The following is a 21,627-nucleotide window of genomic DNA, read 5'->3' on the forward strand; positions in this document are numbered from 1 at the left end:
CTGATGTGTTGTGCGCTCCCTCCTCCTTTGAATGATGATGTTGAGTGTCCAGCCTTGTTGAGCTCCAGCAAACACCTTATTGTGACTTTACTCTTGACATTTAATGCACATCCTGGCTGGTTTTTCTTCTTACTAATTTATGAAGCCTCCTGCGGTTTCAGTGCTAGAAGCTTTTGCAGACTGTCTAGGTCTTCAAGAAGCACTAATCTTCTTTAGAATACTCTGCTGTGGATTAATACTCCTATTTTAGGCAGTTTAGCATGAGACTAATCATGATTGAAACAGTTTCTAGAATTAAGTACTGTGATTAATACTTGTTTTCCTCATAATCTTCATGCAACAGAATATATTTATTTAAACTCCTGGCTTTGATAGGGTGGGGGTTTTTGCTTGGTCCATTTTTAGTTTACAGGCTCATTATTTTATATTGATGTTGGAAAAAACAAGTTATAAGCTGCTTCATTTTTGGGAGCCTCTCTAGTGGAGAGAGGTGCTGCTGGTGATTCTAGAAATGAATGTGCAGCCAAAACAGCAAAAACAGTGGAACTGTTCTACTTAGCACCCTGTTCTGTGCTCAGTCAAGTGGCACTGGTGGACTGTTGCAAGACTCAGCCTGAAAAGAAATGTACTTTGTGTTGGTGTGACTGCGATCCTCAACTGCAAAACCTCAACTCGTGCACGTGTAGGAACTTGTAGTATCAGCAGAGCTACATGGGGTTGAAATAGCTCATGGTTTTAAATGGATTCAGATGCTTCATGTTCTGAAATTTAATGAAATTTAACTTCATTAACAAACCTTAGAGTCATTAGAGCTCACTCTTAAAATGCCCTATCCCAGAACCATTATAAATTTATTCCTTGTGCTTCTCACATGTTAAATTTAGCTTTATGTCCCTTGATTGCTTAAATTTTCATACTTGCTTTGTAAAATGTCTTCCCCTTTGTCATTTCCTGCCCCTCTGTTTTACATGGAGCTCTATTGGTTATGTTATTTTACTCAATAAGGAATCTATTTACATAGACAGTGGAGAGATGGTGATTTAATTAGAACAGCTTCTCTAAAGAAGGGCTATCTCACAAGCAACTGTATTTTCCACTTTGTCCCCTTCATGGTCAAAGAAAGATAGCTTTCTGGACAAGTTTTGGATTAATAGCTGAGGAAGTTCTACAGACCAACACAATTTGATACTCTACTACTACTTTTATTTTAATGCGGAGTGCAGCCATTGAAAAACTCCACAACATCATTGTATCTGTCACAGCCATATTCACTGTGATTATTCTAGCTTTAAAAATTGATAGCCACCCTGTCCCAGAGTAAGTAAATTTAGATTGAACAAACAAAAAAATTATTTTTAATGTTGCCTGAATCCAGAAGTAATAATTTGCTATTTCATTTTGAATCTCTTGCCTAAGGCAGATCTCAGTTCTGTTGTACTGCATGGGATTCAGGGCATTCAAAGGGTGACTCATGTACAGTCTGAGCCCTTTCCAGCTGTGGCAGTCCTCTCCTAATTCCAATTCAAAGGGCACAAATAGGTATTAAAGCTTGGCCAATTGATTTCAAACACTTGACAGAGGGGATTCATTGCTGAAAAGATAGTCTCTTCTTGTAAAAGCCTCAGAAGTTGTGAACTGCATTTCAATAAATGCTTTTTCCTTTCTCTTCTTTACCTATCAGGAGCAGTTCCGAACGGAGGAAGGAGAAATCAAGAGATGCAGCAAGATGCAGAAGAAGCAAAGAGACCGAGGTTTTCTATGAGCTGGCACATGAGCTGCCCCTGCCCCACAACATCAGTTCCCACCTGGACAAGGCATCCATAATGCGCCTGGCAATCAGTTTCCTACGGACTCATAAGCTTTTGTCTTCAGGTAAGATCTGGCTAAAAGAAGTTAGGTGTCCAGGGTGGCTGATGGCAGGTTGGTAAGATTATGCATGCTCTTCTCTGACTACAGGGTTATCAAAATAATAGTTAGTGCAGGTTTTTTTGCCTCTCTAAATAAAACCTATGAGAACTCTTGAATGTAGTTTATTAATCTCAGTTATGAGATTTTGAGCTTTTAAGAGTTTAATCAGAATTCAAACATATGTTAAGCTTCCATCCTGAAACAAATAATTTTCAATTTGCCTTGGCAAGCATGTTTGTGCCTGCACATTCAAACAGCAGCTGGGATGCTCTGAAGGTCCAATACCTTGTTTGAAAGGAGTAACTGTGCTAGCCACTGGCAAAGAGTAGTAAGTAGGTTGCTTAAAACAAGCTATACTAAGATAGTTAAACAACTGCTAAATACTTGATGTGAGTGGATTATGTGCAATCAGTCTTGCTCATGTTGGACGACTAGGAAACATGAAGCATAATAATTTTTATAGCCTGCAAAAACTGATAAAATTAGGAATATTCTTATTTTGCCCCCTATACTTGAATAAATACTTTGAGGGAAATATGTGGCTTGAGTAGCCTGTAAGATCAATGAAAACAACTGATGTTTCCAGAACTTTCATATGGTGACCTATGAGTGCTCAGAATATATTAAGAAAACAATGCCTGCATTGTTTGTGAATGGTAACCCCAGAATTTTGTCTTTTCCTTCATTAATGGCAAGACTCCCAATAAGGTCACGATTGCACTTCCTCTATTCAGAAAAGTTGAGTCATACAACAGCAATTACTTTAATAAATGTTATTAGGAAGCATCCCATTTTGTGGTTGAATTTACTGTTGGTTTGTTGTTGGTTAGTCTGAAATATATGGCAAATTCAATTCTGCTTCTTTGCACTCTAATTTCTCATAGCACTTTTGGCTTTTGCTGAAGCCTACTGTATAAAATATAGATATTTTTATCTTAGCTTAGAGAATGTGGTTTTATCATGTACTTCTGTGAAAAGAAAAGTTTATGTGCTGAACAGTGTTTGGAAATCATCTCTGACTTTGTCATGTAACTAATACTTGAAGAAGTTGCGTAAATAGGTAAATATTCTTAAACAAAGCAAATTTGTTAGTAACTTTCTCACAAAAACACAGCCTGAACTTTTCAAATATTTATATGTCATGAACTGGAGACTGTCACACCATAGGAAAAGTAAACTTCTGAGAGGCTGTAACCGATAATATAAGTAATGTGCATTCCTGTAAAAATTGACATGAAATAGTCAGATGCAGTCATCATCAGAAGAATACATTTCCTAAACTGCTAAGATTCAAGTGAACTTTTCAAATGAATTTACATTTCTCAGTGAGGAAAAAAAGTCTAGTGACTAATACATTTATTTTGATGCTTCTTGAGTGTTAAGGCTTAGACTCATTATTTGATAGTGATGACAATTCAGTAAATGTGTATAATATTCCTACATATACATAAAGATATTATATTTCTGAGACATATTTCTGTGACAGTGTTTGAAAAATAATGTGATTCATGTAGACAATTTACATTTTCTTGGTTAACAGTACCCAGCAGCAGAAAAGAATCTGGAAAAATAAAATGCTACAGTAGCAACAGGCTGTGCTTTAATATTTCATATTTTCTCTATATTAGTTATTTGCTTAGCCTTAAATCTGATGGACTCACTTTCTCTGTCCAAATATTAACTTGGACTGCATCCTCTCATTAAAATTTGTGTTGTTAGTCAAATGCAGATTTGTCCGTGGCTGCATCTTTAGGCACCAGAGGTGGAGATAAGGGTTTCAAAATCTTAGATGCTTCTGTTCTGAAAAGTTGACCTTAAGGTACTTTAAAAGCATGGATTTTCTGGAAATTTTTGGTATGCTTTTCTGATAATGACAATACTTTATAATTCAAGGACTCAAGTCAGAAAACCTTGTCTGCTGTTCATATAGTATTCTGAGTATAGCTAACATATAAATTTCCTATCTTTGTGGGCCTCTGAATAATGTCAGTCTTTAAAAAGACATTGGCTTTCACTAGAAGGCCATCCAGTTTAATTCAGAGTGGTAGGTTTTTTATGCAGCTGCAGGCTCACAGATCAAGAGGTTTGCTGCTTATCCTGTTTTAACCAGTGTGAAGCAAGATGCAAAATGGGCTTGAGTGATGTTTGTGCTTGTTCTGTTCTTGCTTCTGCTTTGGACCCTTTCTGAGCCCCAAGCAAAGTTGCAGCAAAGGTTTCATGTGCGTGTTTAGCAGCCTGGAATTTGACCATAAACATACCGTTGCATTTGAGAAGTCTGATTTGACTGGCAGGGAGTATGGGGAACACTGTGTCATCTCTTGATGAACTGGGAAATGGGGAGGTGGAAGCGCATAGAAGCAAATACCCACCCCAGCCTGCAAACCCCTCTTTGCTTTGTGTTGTCTTTATTGAAGTGGTTTGGATTATTTGGGCTGGACACCTACTGTAAACTGGAGTTGAGTGTATTTGTTCTGTCAGTATTTTGGACATGGAAATAACATTTGCTGCAGCTTGAAAAAAAGCTTCAAAATGGGATAGAGATAAAAATACTGCTTGATTACCATTTTTCTTGTTTCTAATTTAGTCTATCAAAACCTACCAGCACACCATATTTTATTTTCTGTTACTGTGTATGGGCACGATTCTCATACACATCCCTCTGTTTTAAGGCAATTTTGCCTGAAGCAGAGAGAACAAGGCCTTTCCCAGGACTGTACCCTCATCTTTCTGCAAGCTGATGCTCCAGGTGGGATTTTGGAGATGGCTGTAGGCAACTTGCCAGTCTCACTCTGCTGGCATTGATTGTCTCGTGCCCTTTCCTGTTATTCCCTGAGTCGGAATAGGGCTTTTCACTGGTGTAACTCGGGCTGTTTTATTAGCTGTGTCTGCATAATGATCATTTATCTGTTGGGAAGCCAAGACTTGGAGAAATCTATGCCCACATTCTTTGAGCAGGTGAATGGCAGAGTCCCTGAATCTGAGCCCTCATTGAGAGCTCCCCTGCTACGTGCCTTGAAAAATCCTGACTTCTGGATTGCAGAGTGCACGTCTCCTGCAGGCGTTGTAGGGCCCTTGTATCCTATCATAATAGGAAATAGCTGGTTGTATATCTCAGAGTTCAAAAGGGTAAAAAATACCAGGTTTGGCTTTATAAAAGTTGCTGCTTTACTTAGTAACACGTTTCCCTTTGATTTTCACAGTAGGCAATTCTGTGTGGGAATGTTGGAAAGGAAGCCTTTAACATTTAGAAATGCAGGCTGTTCGTCTGACGGCCTGATTGAGATTAGTATCACAGGAAGCAAACTGAAACAATAGCTTTATAATACTGTTTCCATGTTGTGCACAGAACAGTACGCAGTATAATTGGAATGCTTAGCAGAAATATTTAATTACGATCATCTTAAATATTTTTCAAGATGTCTCCTAATTCTGCTGGCATAATACATTTTTACCATCGTCACATTCAAATGTTTGGGATAAATTTAGAACTGATCTTTGTTCATTTCAAGTAAAGGTTTTGATCCCATAAAGTTGCTGCTGAAAATAGGCATTCTGATTCTTATCAGTAGTGGAGCTTTTGGATTTGGGATCTTATGTCCTTTAGTGTGGTCAGAAAAACTTTTAGCAGTACTTTTCCTATATTATTTTCTAGTATAGTTAGTAAGTAAGGCTAATGCTTTTTGGGAGCTAATAGATGGCAAAAGTGAAAAAATGGCTTTTGCTAAAGAATGGCTGCCTTGGTTAACAGCTAACATTGTGGTAGTTGCTAAGGCTGCCTCAGATATTCTTTTTGTCTGAATATGAGGAGGAGAGTCCATTTTTGGAAGACTGTATCCATACTGCCAATAATTTTAAGTGTTTATTTGAACCGCACTGATGCTAAAGGTGTTACAGGAACCAAAACTCTTTAGTACAGTGAGTTTCTTTGTGCCAGGACAACAGACTTTTTAATCAGGCTAATCAGGCAAACACAATTTTATTCGCTTGCCTTAATCCCATCCCAATTGTGTGGTCACCCGGGTGTCTTTTCTGTGCAGAAATCCAGCAAAGGAAACTGGCTGGGAGTTGTTCTTGTCCAGGCAGACAGCAGCAGAAATGGGGAGGGAACAGGGATACAGACAGGAAGTTGTTTGGGAGAAGGGAGGCCACAAGGAAGCCAGTGTGAAGGTTTCAAGGGAGGGAGACAACAGAGCCGGAAAGCCAGCAGGGAGCAGAAGGGGAAAAAATAGCTTTTCTCTAGGCTTTTAAGGGAGAGGACAGACTGCAGGGAGAACTGATGTGGGCATTGTTTTTGAATGTCTGGACAAGCTGCATCTAATATCAGACCATTGTGGCATAAAACGGTGCTTTAAAAATAGCATTTGAAAAATGTCTACTTGATTGTTTCTATTGCGTTGGAAAAATAGTTTTATGCCAACCATGCTGCTAGGGATGAGAGGGAGTTGGGTGCTGAGTGCTTCAGCTGCTTGAAGTGATGTCCCCTTTCAGGGAAGGTGCACCCAAAGGTCCCATGGGACTCAAAGCCTGGTCTGATGGGGTGCTGTATTCCCAACATTCAACACCAATGGCTGCAAGACTCCAAGCAAGTTCCTGGGAGCAGCATCTGAATGATCTGGCTAGATACAAACTCTGCAATCAAAACAACACTAACATAAGTGTTTTCTTTATCCAAGATTGCTTGTGCACTTGGAGATAAGAGCCCTTCAGGAAGCTTCAAGTTTAAGAGTAGCTTTTTCTTGATGTATCTAAATTGAAAGCTTTTATTGAACACATTGAAAATATCCCCTTGAACAGGATGTACTGCCCTGTCAAGACAGAAAAAAGGGGGAAAAAAATCTCTTTCCTTTGATGGAAAACAAGAAACCAGGAAGAGACAAGTCTGTCTCAAAGCTGCTCTCTCTGATGCAGGACGAAGCTGCTGTTAGATCTTCCCTAACTTTTGCCTGCTGGCATCAGGCAGGTTTTGCAACCCTCCTCTGGAGCGGCAGCTGCAGCCTGGTATCAGTTATGCACCATATGTAACCAACTCGTCTTGTAGGAACCAGGATGAGACAAAGCCAGGAAAATTCTGTGTAGGTGATGATGTGACCTCTAGTAGAAACACATTTTATCATTGTCTACCTCTGAACTGACCAGAAAGACCCCTTTGAGTCAGATCAAAGGTGTTGAGAGGAATTATAGGCTGTTTGCTAGGAGGTTGTTTATACCTGCACAGTTACTTCTTTTCAGGAGAAGCCTGATTTTTGAGCTTTCAGACTAGTTCCAAGAGGTTGGACTGAAGGAAATGAGCAAGCATCTACGGAAAAAGTGTTCTTAAACTTGGGAACAGTGCACATCCTGACAGTGAGAATTAATCAAAGCTTGTTTACAAAAGTTATTTTTAGCATAAAAGGTTATGATAAACACTGCAATAAGCGTTTGTCATTACAGTTCAAAGTTTCTTGTCAATGAATAAATTCCATTTGGCAGTTAGAAAATTTGTCAAAATAAATACTTACCAAAATTTAATACAGACTGAGACATGGACTGAAAAATACTGTATCAAAATTCAAGAAGTACTGCCTTAGGGCAAAGTGAGCAGTGGATGACCCATCAAATGTTGGGATATGGGACACCATTGCTCTGTTCCTGGTTCCCCAGTAGTTCTGACAGTCATCCCAGGAAGGCCACAGCAGCAGTTTTAAGAGGCTTTTTGACATGTTTCAACATCTCCCAGTCTCCCCTAGTCAGGCATTCTCCTCCTGTATAGGCTTTCCAGAGTTACATGAACACAATCTTGGCTGGGCTCCATCAAGTAGCTATAATATGGACAACAATATTACAGCACTTCATTCTGCTTGAATGTGCTGTTAATTTAAACTGGCATATTTGCAGCCGGGTCTCCCTGCTATACTGTCATGGTGTCTGAACTGAGGTACTCCCCTTAGGTAAGGGGAGGTGGAAAATGTAAAAAAAAACCCCAGAAATACATCCTTACTTCAAAATTTAGCTTGCAGCTATTTTGAAACGCAATGATAACAACAACAACAACAAAAAAAAAAATCAAACAAAAAAACCCCAAAAAAACACCCCACCCCCTAAAAATCAGTATTGAGTCCCACTGTTACCCTTCCCAAAGACCCACAAAAACCTGGCAAGTCTACATGAGGTGCTGCTCTCTGGATAAAGTGACCTCAGATCTACTGGAAGCCCAAGGCTGAAGTTCTGCTCTCACCTCCTCATGCTAACTTCCCACTTCCCTTTGGTCCCAGCTTTCTCAAATATTTTCCACCTAAGCTGAATTTTCTTACACTAATCTTACACTCCATTTCAGCACCAAGGTAAATTAATGAAGACAATTTAAAGCAAAGTGAAATACAGTAGGGATTTCAGGGAGGAGCTTGCAGTAGCCATGTCATTATTTGTTTTGCATCTGCAAAATATTCTTTCTAAAGCAATGACTGAACTGCTTCTGATGTATCACTTTCTAAAGTGTGTATATCCTCTGTGTATTAGTAGCTAGTGTTTTCCACAGGAGAAAGGGAACGTGCTCTAATGCTGACACTGCAGCCATAGGAGGGACTCCTATTTATTATTTATATTACTATAATTATACCAAGTTACCTGATACAGGGCATACCAGGGCCGCCACAGTGCAGCCCAGCATATTTCTTTGCTGCAGACTCAGGATCCTCAGGTAGCTGATCTGCTTCAGCGGGTGAGCACAGATGACACCTTCTGGGACTGTGTTTGCAAGGAACCTGGAAACAGTGGAAGACATGAGCACCTTTGGTGTGTTCCCCAGTGCTGGAGCTGCACTGGGCAGGCTGCTGTGGGGGCAGGCAAGGAATAGATGGGCAACAGCAGCAGAGTGGTTCTGGAGGTACTTGGCACCCACCTTTATCTGCCTGATAGCGCCTGCAGCTTCCTTGCCTTTGAAACGTGAGCACGCCCTATTAAGTGCTACCAGAAACCCGTACCTGCCAGCTCCCCTTTCCTGCTGCAGCCAGACTGCTGAGGAGAAAGGAGGGGGTGCAGTGGGGTTTATTGAGTTACCAGGGAGGTTGGAGTGTGTCTGCAAAACACCTTGGTCATGCTTTTGGGTTGGGTTAGACGGGGTGCACAGCAGCACAAACAATCTTCTCTCCCTCCTCTCTGTCCACATCACAGATGCCTCCAGCTGGACATAGATAATTTTAATAAAAACAGTGTACTCTGATCCCACAAACCCTGTAACCACATGCTTTAAAGCTCGCTATATCTTTTAAGTGCTGCGTTCAGCTTGGACCTTAAGGGTTTGAACCTGCAGTCCTGATGTGAGTGATCCATGTCCTCTGTGTGTGTTTGTATAAGTAATATAATTTATATACAGGGAAAAGCAAACTTAATCATCTGATAATACAAGTAAAGTGTTTGTCTTTCACTGTTGGAGGCATTTAAGAATACAAATGCTTTGAATAGCCTTCCTGCCTTTGAATGGTCGTGTTTTGTTAATGCAAACTTAATGAGCTGGGAAAAAAAATAGAAAGGAGGGTCTGGGGTTAGAGCTGAAAAGTCATTTTTTCTCTGAACCCACACTTGGCTGATTGTCTTGGGCTATAGCCATGATCCCTGCTGAATAAACCATTTGTTTGCTTCCGGAAAAGTAAAAAAAGACCCTTGACATTCTTTACGCAGCAGAAACAAGCTTGGGAGCAGATGGTCACTTACCTCTTATTTTTTTTTTTCTTTTTCCTTTCCTAAATGTCATTTTGGTCAAAGTGCGTACTATTCAAATATATTATTGTATATTTTCTGTATTTTAAATGCTAGTCCTGATGCAATTTCCTGAAGTCATTTGCTTTGTACTGAGGAGGAACTGGCCCCTGCATGTGTAGCCAGAATTGCAGTGCAAGGATGTGAAATGATAAATCCCCAGCCTGTGCTGGCCATCCCCAGAAAGCATCCTCTCTTCCCTGCTGCCAGTCTTGTTGAGAGGCAAAGGGTGATAAACCAATAGCTCTGGGGCTGAGTCCATTTCTTCCCTTGTTTGCACGATGCATGATGGGCTGCTGCCAGGGAGGGATGTTGAGGACAGGAGGATGCAGCAGCAGCAGCCAGCATCGTTTTTGTCACCACTTACCTGTTCCAAACAGTGCTTGCTGGGCTCTGCATTGCGACTGCTCATCCCTCTTCGTTCACTTGCTGTACATCCTCAGGCACTAGCAGCTGCAGTTCCAGGAGCTGTATAGATGAAACTTATCCTTTAATCAGCATCATTAGTGCTTCAAAGTAAAAACTGTGTTAGTTTGGCTCAGCCTCTTGCCTATACAAAAAAGCAACAAACTCAAACCATGTAACGTTTTACAAAGCAATGCCCTTTTCCTGCTTCTAGACTTCTTGCAAAATGAGTATTTCAACAAGAAACATGAAGGAATATGATCAATGTGCTGTTTCATTGAGGAAAAGAACAAAAATTAATGAATTTTCTCAAGTGCTAACAGTATGTGTACTACAGAACAAACTGTAAGCTGAAATTGCAACATTAAACCATCAAAGGAGAGCAACTTCTCCAAGGAATTTGTTTGTGTCCCACTGTTCTTGCAAGTAAGGCTGATGCAATTATGGTTGGAGGCTCTGGATGGCAAAATTGCTGGTGGGGCCAACCTGGAGCACTCTTGTGCCACCAGGAAGGAGCACAGAGAGCAGAATCACTTCAGCTCTTCTCTCATCATCCTTGCTGCTACCATGGGCTCTAGGGCACCTTTGATCTAGGGGGGACTTACCCATGGCCCTGTATCTTGGAGTTGGTTATTCCTTATTCTGAGACAATAAGGTGGAGTTTTTTTCTTCTTTTACTTGCTTTTTCCCTTCAAAATCAGAGCCTTACCATGACATTTACAATGACTGATCACAAATGTGCAGGCTAACTGACAAAACTGTAAAGATAAGCTTACCACAGCATGTCTGAGGTACACAGACCAGATACAATATCTGTAAGTGGTTTTGTAAAACATAATTCCAGAAGTTTCACATAAAACATATCAAGAAACTAATGGGCCAGCTCCTACACAGAAATTTTTCAATACTAGCTGTCTGCCTGTTGTTCCTTGACAGCTTCTTATTCATGGAGCTGAGACATGCTTTAAAGCATGGAAGGGCAACGGGCATTTGTGTGACTGGCACCAGGAGGAGCAGTGCCTACCCTCTCCCCCCCTGCCTGCAGTTCTGCCACGTGCTGCCTCCCATGGCACTGGCTGGGCCGTGGGGAGCACACACAATGAGGGCGTCACGGTGCCATCAGTTGTCACTACACTGCGAAAGCCAAAAGGTACCAGGAAAATGTATAACCAAAAAAATATCTGTAATAAATATTCTAGCACAGCCTTACGTTTCAGCTGAACAGTGGCATGTCTTTCCCAGAAATTAGTAAGGTGAATTGGGTTCATGAATCTGCATGGGCAAACATCTAAGACATAAGCAGAGTCTGAGGCTCTCCTTGGAGGACAGTGGAAGTGTGGGTGGGTGATGAAGCTGGTCAGACTTCGGTGGAGTGAAGCATAGGAAGTCCTGAGGTCTGCAGATGAAAAAGCAGGTATCAATGAGATGATCTGTGGTTTTCTGAAGAATACTGAGATTTATAGGATGACAAAGAGATTCACCCAGAATGACTTCAAGGGAGCAGTTTTTTACTTTTTCTATCCAAAGCAGTGTTAACAGGTGTATCTGTACTGAGTGAAGAGGTCTATTTAGGCCTGTTTTGTAGGAGCTGTATTTCAGCTTCTTAGAAAACCTGACATGATGAAAGAGTCCTGTTAGGTGTTTGTTAGGGATGCACAGATTATGTATCTTCTGTAAGGCTTGCCCTCTGCCTTGTGCCTGTTAGGAGGTACAAATGTTGCAAGTGGCCAAGAGAATATGCACAAAGAAGATGCACTTCAGTCATTTGCATCTGCAGGTGTTAGTGACTGAAAACACATCTTGCAGAAACATCCTAAAGGTGAAGAGAGGGTCTTGCATTTGCCAAAACATTTAGAAAAGTATCTCCTGCCTTTCTAGTGATAAGGGCATCCTTTTTATATGCTGTTCTGAAGGCCCCACCAGAAAAGGTTTGTTGAAAGGAAATTTTAACAGCTGAAAAATATTTTGTGGCCTTGTAACCAGATGTGCTTGCATTAAAAAAGGCTGGCTAGGATGCTGAAGTCTTTAAATGTTTTTTTTTCTTTTTTTTCTCAGTATGTGCTGACAATGAGAATGAACTAGAGGCAGACCAGCAGATGGACAACTTGTACCTGAAAGCTTTGGAGGGATTTATTGCTGTGGTGACACAGGATGGAGACATGATCTTTTTGTCTGAGAATGTCAACAAATATATGGGTCTTACCCAGGTAACTTGTTCCTTTATGCTTTCCTCTCTTTGTAATATAGTTCATAGAAACAACTCTTATGTCTAAATGCAGAAAACCCAGCTGTGTGTCACTGCAAGAAAGACTGGAAATAAAATGTCTTATCTTTACCCTGCACAGCAGACTACATGGGTTGCAGGTTCCTCCTCCCTTCCTACCTGGCTTTGGTGGCTGCAAAATTGCCTTCCTACATCTCACTAGGGAGATGAGAAGGCATTTATTCTCCTTGTGCCTTAGACTCTGGGACAAAGGGGATAGAGCTGCTCTTTTGGGTCCCCCCTTTTCTGCTTTGTGGATTGGGAGTTTTGTCCTGTGTCAAAAACAACAAGAGGTGTTGACTGTTAACTGTACTGTGCAAATTCATAGATAAGAGAATAATTCTGGGGAGAAAATGAGGAGTTATGCAGAGGATAAACAAAGGGAGGGTCGTGGGATTTGTGTCTGTGAGCATCCTGTCAATGCACTTTGTTCTAGTGACCAGTTTCATTTCAATTGTATTTAAAAACAGATAAATACTTTCCGTTGCTTTGATTTACTATGTGTAGCTCTTACTTCCACACAGGTGGAACTCACTGGACACAGCATTTTTGACTTTACTCATCCATGTGACCATGAAGAAATTCGAGAGAATCTGAGTCTGAAAAATGGTAATAATGAAAATACAAAAGTCCTTGTTTGTTTTTGAAATAACCAAATGAAATAAATGGCTAGCAAAAGAGATCTGTTCATCGTGGTAAAAGGAATTTTCATTCCTACAGTAATCATTAACTGCTATTCAGTGCTTTACAGATTCATTTTGTTTTGCCAAATACTGCTTAAATATGATAGTACCAAGAAACTGTTTAGTATTTTCCTCTCATCAAGTTTAGACAGGTATAATGTTTTGAATTGTAACACTGTGGAAAGATTCATGTGCAGCAAGCTAAAACATAGGTTTAAAATGCACAAAGCCCTATTTAAGTTTCACTTAAAGTTTTATGTCTGAGCTCTACAAACTGCTCTGCAATGGTCCAAGCATGTTTGATGGTCTCTGCAGGTAAATGATCTGAGAATTAGTCTGTTATTTCTGTTGAATCCTCCATGCTTATGAGTAGAAGAAATCAAGAAGGAAAGTGCGAAAATTAATTTGCCTTTTCCTTATACAGGTCCAGGCTTTGGAAAGAAAAGCAAAGAGATGTCAACTGAGCGTGACTTCTTCATGAGGATGAAATGCACTGTTACCAACAGAGGCAGAACTGTTAACCTCAAGTCTGCCACGTGGAAGGTACAATATTTGAGCCAAATTAAGTGGGTTTAATTTTATTGGACATTTTGATGTGGAAAGTTCATCCTAAGTTTCTTGTTATTTCAGGTTTTGCACTGCACTGGACAAGTTAAAGTATATAACACTTGCCCTCCTCACACTCTGTGTGGGTATAAGGAGCCTCTTCTCTCCTGCCTTATAATAATGTGTGAGCCTATTCAGCACCCTTCAAACATCGATATTCCTCTGGACAGCAAGACCTTCCTGAGTCGCCACAGCATGGACATGAAATTCACCTACTGTGATGACAGGTATGCTCCACTGGCTTTTCCTTTCCAGAGGTGTTTTTATCTTCTTGAACAAAACAAGCAGTTCTTCCAAATACCTTGTGTGGAGCTGGTAAGCAAGGACCAGAAGAAAATTCAGCCTGTTACCAAAACAGCTATTTAGTGGCTCACTTAATCCACCTCAAAAATTTCAATTGGGGTGAAACTGTATTCCTGCTGTATTTCCTCATCTGGCCAAGTGAGGAATTCAGTTTTACTGGCAGAAGATGAGGCAACTTGGAGCCACAAATGCCAGCTTCTTGGGGTTTAACAAACTGAAGGATATGCAGGATTCCAGTTCCCGTGTTTTAGAGAGCATGTCCCAGGGCATGCCGTGTGGACCTTAGTCAAGGACTGTTTTACGGTTGGTTTGGCCCAGGATGGTGTTATCAGTTAGCTGGCAAGTGCTTTATGCTCTACGTTAACCAAGAATTGCCAAGGCATCCAGAGTAGCTGCTGCTCTGAAGTGGAGTTGCAGCCTCTTGCTCAATGAAAAGCAAACAGCCTTTATTGGTTATCTCCCTGCGCCTTTTAGTGACGAAATGAAGGGGAGGGCAGGACCTTGGATCAGGCAAGGGGCTTGTCCTCTGCTCCCCACACTTCACTCATGAGTGGAAAAAATGGAAATCCCTCTAGTCTCTACCTGCCTGACTGTCCTGGGATGGCATATTTCATGCCATCTACCTCTCCTCCCTGTCTGTGTACTGTGATAACCATCTTCCGTGCATGCGAGCGAGCCAGAGATCCCTTCCCATGAAGTGTCTTCCTGTCCTCCCTTTGCCCAGAAAGTCCTGTCTTTACTGCTGTGGATTTGGGGTTTGTTTGGAGTTTTTTTAAGTTTATGAGGTAATCCCTGAATTTAAGACAAACTTTTCTGCCTAAAGAAATTGGTCTCCTGAAATTCAGAGATGCTAGGGAACCTCTGAGGCCTGAGGGTTATCAGTGAGATTATACACATCCTTGCAACTTACATAGAAATTTACAGGACAAACATCTTTGTTGATTTCTTCAATCTTCAAAGGTTTTTTTAAACTTTGCTAGGTAAGATTATTTTTTTAAAACAATGTGATGAAGCAGCCATATAAACTTGCAGTGCTAGCAGCTGGGGATGAAAGCAAGATTGCAAAAATGAAACTTGTGACTGACCTTCTGAACTCTCTGAGAACTGTGCAGCAAGTAACTAGAAACTGATGTAATCACAATGAGACTTTTTCCTTTGTTAATATTTTCAGCATGAAAATATTGAGATATTAATAGGATTTTGCTGCTGGAGGGAGTAACTCAGTATGATAGTGACTCATTATTGAAAGCAGTGTGCTCAGAATTACTGGAGCCATTCAGTGGCAGCCTACAGGAGCGTAGCAGAGGATTTTGCTTTATTGCAGCATTCACATGTCTCTGCAAGACTTAATGCATGAGCCATTATAAATGAGAATTAGAGGGACTGATGCTATCCCATTAAAGATACACATGCTTATTTTAAAAATAATAATATATTTGGCCTTGTCTTAAATAGTGGGCATTTGATTTACAGAGAAGATGTTTCACATGGCAGTCACATACAACAGCTTCCCCTGGAGGATTGAACTTGCAGGGATTTTAAAGATTTTTTTTCTCCAAAACAAGACTATAAAGTAGCACATCTTTTACTATATAGTTTTGGTTGGATATTTCATTCCTGTGTTATTCAGATTTTGGTAAAGGTGCAAAAAGATAGCCAGGGCAGAGAAGGAGAAGACTTCACAAACCTTTCAGGTTCTTTGCAGCAGATCCACCTGGCCCCCACTTCCCTCCCAGAGGGATGATGATCTCTCTCCAGCAGGCAACGCATCACTAAACACATAAAAATGCAAAACACTCAGCTGTTCTTATCAAATTCAGTGCTGCTAGATAGATTGCATTGAAGGAGCAGCTTATGCCAAGAATGTAAATCCAGGCTGGCGAGCAGAGGAGGGAAGGCAGCATGTGCCAGTCAGGTGCCTAAACTCTTTTCTACGTACTCTGTCCTTTCTGCAGCAACGCAGCAGGGCTGACACAGCTCATTGGTCCATAAGGGACAATGTACTTCCAGTTTAGGGCTGGTATCATGGAGAGCAGTGTGCCTCATCTGCTAGGCTTCTGCAGTGGTCCTGGTATCCTCCTTGCAGTTCATCTGGTCTGGACAGGTCTGCTTCCAGGGAGCATTAACTTTTTATTTTCAAAGCACTCAGTCAAAGAAACTCTCGGATTTCTGAGTATAATCTCCTTAGGAAAGCTCATTGTCTGTCACAAAGCAACATAGAAAATACAGGCTGGCTACCTTACAGCATTTTGTGACAAAAACTAGTTGGCTTTTCCTTAGGAGGGTATAGGGTAGATGTAATATGAAGCAGGCAAGACTGGCCATCATTTAAAACATGTGAGACAGTAGCCCATATAATTTGCCTTCCAAAAATAAATTATGTATGTGGGCCTATGACTTGCCAGTGGTTAGGTGGGATATGTTTGTATTCTTAAAACAGTTTTTGCGAGGTAATGAGCCTGTAGAGAAAGGTTTGTGGATATGAATAATAAATAAGTGTTGTTTTCTTAAATGCTTGCTTCAGCCATTCCTGAAGAGTGATTTAAAACTGTTCCCTTGCTCCACTTATCTTGGCTAAGTGGTTTACAAGAAGGATTATTTTTGCTGTAATACAGAAATGCTGATCAGTGGTACAACTTAATAATCCAAGTGAGGGTTTAGTTCAGCTGCACAATGCTTTTGTGTCAGGGAGGATTGCCAGTGAGGGTGTTTTAGTCAGAAGAAAAGGCATGTCTTTGTACGAAGGCAGTTTTGTTACCTCAGTGGCATCGGTGCTTACTTTGAAGGCATGGCTTCCTGTTGGGGATCGTATGTCCCTGATTACTAGAAACCCAGTTAGTTATATAACCTTTTCTTCTTTTTCTTGACTGGGACATTTTAATGGTAGGGCTGAAGAAGACAAAATGAGGAGTGCAGGACATGTGGTGATTCAGAATAGGATGGTGCAGGAAGATGCAATGCCATAGCGTTGGTCCCAGTTAGATTTCCCATATCAGTATTCTTGTGGGATCCAGGCTGTGCCCAACTGAGAGGAAACTGAATTTTATTGTGTTTCCAGTTATATCCCAGTAAATAAGAAATATGCAGGCACAGGACTTTGGATGAGGATTTAAGTCCATTTGCCCTTTCTTTGGGGAATATTTTTAAGTTAAATGGGAATGCAGAAAAGCATTTGAATGGACCTCCTGTCCTTTCATTCTGGCTCAGGAGAAAATGCAGTATGGAGACAAGTGAAGTGGCGATATGTGAAGCCAAAGATCCACATTTGACAAAACCGACTTCTGGTATATGTCATATTTAAGCGTAAAACGTGTCAATAACAAAACCTTGATTCAGGTAGACAAAATGAGTGGGCCTGACAGTCCTGGTGAAGATTTTCATGTACATATGTAGTTTTTTTTGCCCCACAGGGCAGATACACCTGACCAGGCCATCCATCCTGCTCAGTAGTAGCCAGGGGTCCCAGGATTTTGCATTTTCTTTTTTTTTTTTTTTTTTTTTCCATTGGCTAGTGTTAGAGTAGAAGCAGCCATGAATATTTTTGAGAGGAAATGTGGTTATTTGGCAAGGCTACCCCACTGCCTGCTCTAGCAGGCTGACAGAGTGCTTTATCCCAGGCATAGTGTCTGTGTTAGGCTTTATTATTTTTTCTCTCTTTTTTTTTAAAACTCGTTCTGCTTTAAGTATAACTTTGTTTTGTTTGTTCCTCTCAAGACCAATTTAACTTCAATAACTTGGTAACAGTTTGAATACAGAAAGACTTTGTTAAGAGATCCACACCCTCACACACACAGTCCACACAGGGCCCGATGAATATACACCCAGCTATTTTTTATAAACAGTAAACATTAGAGCAGTCTTTCACAGAGCCTGACTTCCCAGTCCTGATGGTTCTTACCATACTATTTTAACTCAAGAAATGGTATACAATAAAAAGCTCTGTGCTCCTATAAAGGGACAGAAAAGCACAATTTTAAGAAAAACAAAAATACTTGAACTAGCTCATCTTGTAGGAAATGCAGCCTCAAAGCAGTGAGTTTTGATTGCTTTGCCACATCTCAAAGAGATAAAATTGGGCAAAATTGTACAAACCTAGAAATAGGATTCTGATTGTTTGTTTCTTAATTGCGTACCCTAAGCACAAAATCTGCCTTTATTCCATGTCCCAAAAATTCAATATTGAGATGCTTATATGTATTGTATATTTTAAGGAAACTGAAATGGTGCTCAAAACACACTTGAGTAGTGGCAATTGGGGCAGATTTCCTACTGTGGATGGCAATTGCCCACCTCTTCACAGTGTTTTCTGAGGCTTTGACCTCTGTATATCATGATGACAAGTTTAGCTCAGAAAACTGAAGTGCCACTTTTCCCAGGCAAAAATTAAGATTCTCCCAAAGGTATTTGTGTTCTCAGTAATGAGTTGCTACCAGGAAAATAAACAGCCTCATAGCCCACATGTCATCTTCAACAAAAAATTATTATTATCTTACTAATGGGTATTCTACAGATGCAAAGCCTATCGTGACAGGAATGCCATCCAAAACCACCATTCAGTTTGTTTTCTAATTTTGTCATTCCACAGCTTGCACAAAGAGCAATTTTCTGTCCAGTGTCTAAACAAAAGTGCAAGTCTTGTGCCTGAACTCAGTTGTGTAAATGATCCTTTGGTATTATGGGACGTAGACATTTTCCCTGTTTTCTTAACTGTGTACTCCTCCTTCTCATAGCTCTGTGGAATGCCTTTTCCTTTGCATTTAGTCCTCTGTGTTGCTTGGTATTTTGTGTTGCTAAGAGGCTCCTGTGGAGAGCACACAGTTTAGAGGGTGCACCTCCCTGGCAAACCTAAGTAATGCTCAGGTGAGGTTTACAAGGATCTGTGCTAAAGCATTTGCTGCCTCCTGGCCCAGGGGCTGGTCAGGCTCTTGGCTTTGCCCAGTCTTCTTCCACGCACTTCTTGGGAGAGCCACAGGATGGGTGTGATGGATAAAGGGATAGCTGCCCACTTCAACCCTGGTGCATAATGTGGCATGAAATACACTAACCTGATTTCCAGCCCTGCACAGCCTGCAGCCTACAAGATTTTTTTTAAGCTTTTCAGGGTAAGCAGCACTGTGGGAGGAATAAAGGAGGGTGTGAACTGCCAATTTGTGTGCCCAATATTAATAGAGGTAACAACTATTGGAGAGAGAGTGTTTTTTATAAAATAGTAGTATTTAAAAATGTATTTTGGAAACAGTGTTAGCCAGTTTTAAGGGGGTTTTGTGAGTGGAAAAATGGAACATTCTACAATTTTTTTTTTAATCATGTCAATTGAAGGAGCCTTCAGAGAGAAGCAGAATGAATCTGAATAGTGTTAACAGATGAACGGAGCCGTCAATGAGAGCATAGGAGCTGTTTAGCCATTTATTATTATTTTTTAAAGTAACTGTTTTAAAACAATTACTCTTCATTAGTATTTCACTGTCACCAGGCATGCATTTAGAACTTTGCCAGTGTTGTGGGGTTGTGGGTAATTTTTTGATACCTTATTTTTATCTTTTCATGTAATATGTAGTTGCTTGTAGTAAAAAGATACTACCACCACTTGCTAAGTTCCATCCAAGATTCCATTAGATCTAATTAGATTTGACATTGTCACAGCAGGACTGCACCACAAGTCAATCTGTGCCATGGAATGACAAGAAGAGTGATTTTATAGTGAGGTTGCTCATTATGGACAGCAAGGAGCAGTTTGAGAAGGGGAATTACAGGACTGGAATGCATGAATTTTGCATAGAGTTTACAATTCCCATGTGAGAAGAGTCCCTCAGCCTGCTGTAATGTGTATTTTTTGTTTGCTATCTCAGTTCCACTGCTGACTTCCATGAAGGCTGTAATGGGGGTTTGGATTTGCACTGGTGCTGCTGGGGACATGGTGCTTCTGTTTCTTCCCCATTATCTTTGTTTCGTTTTCCTTCTCCCTGCTCAACCCCCACTTGGCTCTCAGCTCCAGTGACTGGATTAAGAGTAAATACACAACTTCTTGAATTTTTAAAATCCCTCCCCTTGCAATGAGCTCCAAACTAACTGGAATGGCTTTTTGGTACTGTGCCATTATATAGCCAAAGGCCACAGTTTCTGATATTAAAGACTATGTATTTACACTGGTCCTGGCAAAAGCCTCTGGTCACTTACACCATTGTAAGTGGTACACATCCCAGCTGGATGTGTAAAGGCAAGCAGCAACTGTATTTTGTGAGCCTTAATTTTATTAGGGCTCCTTCAGTATTTGTTGTTTTCTCCTGATGATTCAGCTTTGATGACCAATTCATTATGAGAAATACTATGAGAAAGAAAAAACAATTGTGGTGTCAGGAAAAAAGTTAAATTTGAGTGGGATGCAATTTAAAAGCTCAGAAGCTTGTCAGTGAAGACAGAAAAAAAAACCTCTTTGAAACCTGGATTCAAACATTTCCCCTTTGTTGGTCTAATTTTAAATGTAAATAAAACTGGAAACACAAACAGAAGAGTAAGTTTTTGAGGGGAACCCAATACAAGCTACAGCTTTTGCTCAACTAAAGTATTATAAACCCAGGTTTGTTCCACGGAAATTAGGACAGAGAATAGTTTTCAGAGTGACAAAACCAAGGTGTCCTGGGGCTATGAGCTCTAGAGCTCTGTGGAGGTGGAGGCAGGGAAAAGCTGACTCAATACCTTGGCGTTCAAGCCATACACAAAATAGTCCCATCTTATGTGCCTTCCTTGCTGGAGGGGGATCCAGGAGATGAATGCCATGCTCTTGCTCTGTTTGTTTCACAGTATTTACATGTCTGTCTTGTAAAGACATGCTTGTGTCTAGAGGGCTGGGCCAAAGCTGTCCTTCGAGGGAGTGCACAAACCTGAGGATGTCTCTTGAAAGAAGCAATAGCACAAATCAAATGTAGTGGTGGCACATAAAGCCACTCTGAGACAGTGACGTGGCATAAAACCTGGGCTCTGCCACTGACAGCTGTGAGGTGCTGCAAGATGTGACCACTCCTTGCAAACCTCGCAGCTTTTAAAGGTTTATGACAGCTTCACAATTAGTTTGTGTGCTGCTGTTCTCTGTATTACAGGTTATTATAGGAATTTTGGAGGTAGGAAGATGCAGCCAAGAGTGTCACTGTCTTGTAAACCAGAAGATAATATTTGCTTTTGAATTAATTTTTATATACTTTTTTTTAACTTACTGTGTTTCCTGTAAAGCTGTGTGTGATGGTATTTCCAATTGAAATAAAGCATTTTTCTTCCACCCCTCATTAAAGAAAATCATCTGCAGTTTGATGACCTATTTTCATTGATTCAGGAAGTTGTGAGAAATCCAGCCTTGCCTCAAAAAGACTCTGAAAAAAGCCTCTAGTTTTTGAGATCATAGCTTTCTTTGTGTAAAATCCTACTTAGTTTGTGGATTAGTCACCCAAGTAACCTAATCCATATGCCAGAGTTTTCAAATGATTGAGAAAAGACTAAGTAGATGAGCATTTTTTTTCCTTTTAACTGCCCATAATTTCTCACCTGGCACTTTCATTTTATTAAAAGCAATGCCCAAACCCTTTTGTGTATGTTTTTAAAATGGACACCTATTTTTAAACCTAGTGGCACCAACCATTACCCCCCTCACATGTATTTGATTTTGAATGGTGGTTGCTGGGAGTTTCTGCATGTAGTGGGCAGCTTGAAAACTTTGTCAGTAAGACAAGTTGA

At 40.5% G+C, this 21,627-nt stretch overlaps 1 protein-coding gene across 3 annotated transcripts in view; it reads left to right on the top strand.

The window, feature by feature from the left end:
- EPAS1 (endothelial PAS domain protein 1) overlaps positions 1-21,627 on the top strand; it is a 77,088-nt gene that overhangs the window by 40,325 nt on the left and 15,136 nt on the right. For all 3 annotated transcript variants that reach the window (XM_041413504.1, XM_041413505.1, XM_041413506.1), the window contains exons 2-6: positions 1,682-1,872; positions 12,103-12,254; positions 12,835-12,919; positions 13,418-13,536; positions 13,624-13,826. In XM_041413504.1, coding sequence (XP_041269438.1) covers positions 1,682-1,872; positions 12,103-12,254; positions 12,835-12,919; positions 13,418-13,536; positions 13,624-13,826 — 750 coding nt within the window. The remainder of the gene's footprint in view (positions 1-1,681; positions 1,873-12,102; positions 12,255-12,834; positions 12,920-13,417; positions 13,537-13,623; positions 13,827-21,627) is intronic.

The sequence above is a fragment of the Onychostruthus taczanowskii genome, unplaced genomic scaffold, assembly GCF_017590055.1.
Source record: "Onychostruthus taczanowskii isolate IOZ18803 unplaced genomic scaffold, ASM1759005v1 scaffold42, whole genome shotgun sequence".
Lineage (NCBI taxonomy): Eukaryota > Metazoa > Chordata > Aves > Passeriformes > Passeridae > Onychostruthus > Onychostruthus taczanowskii.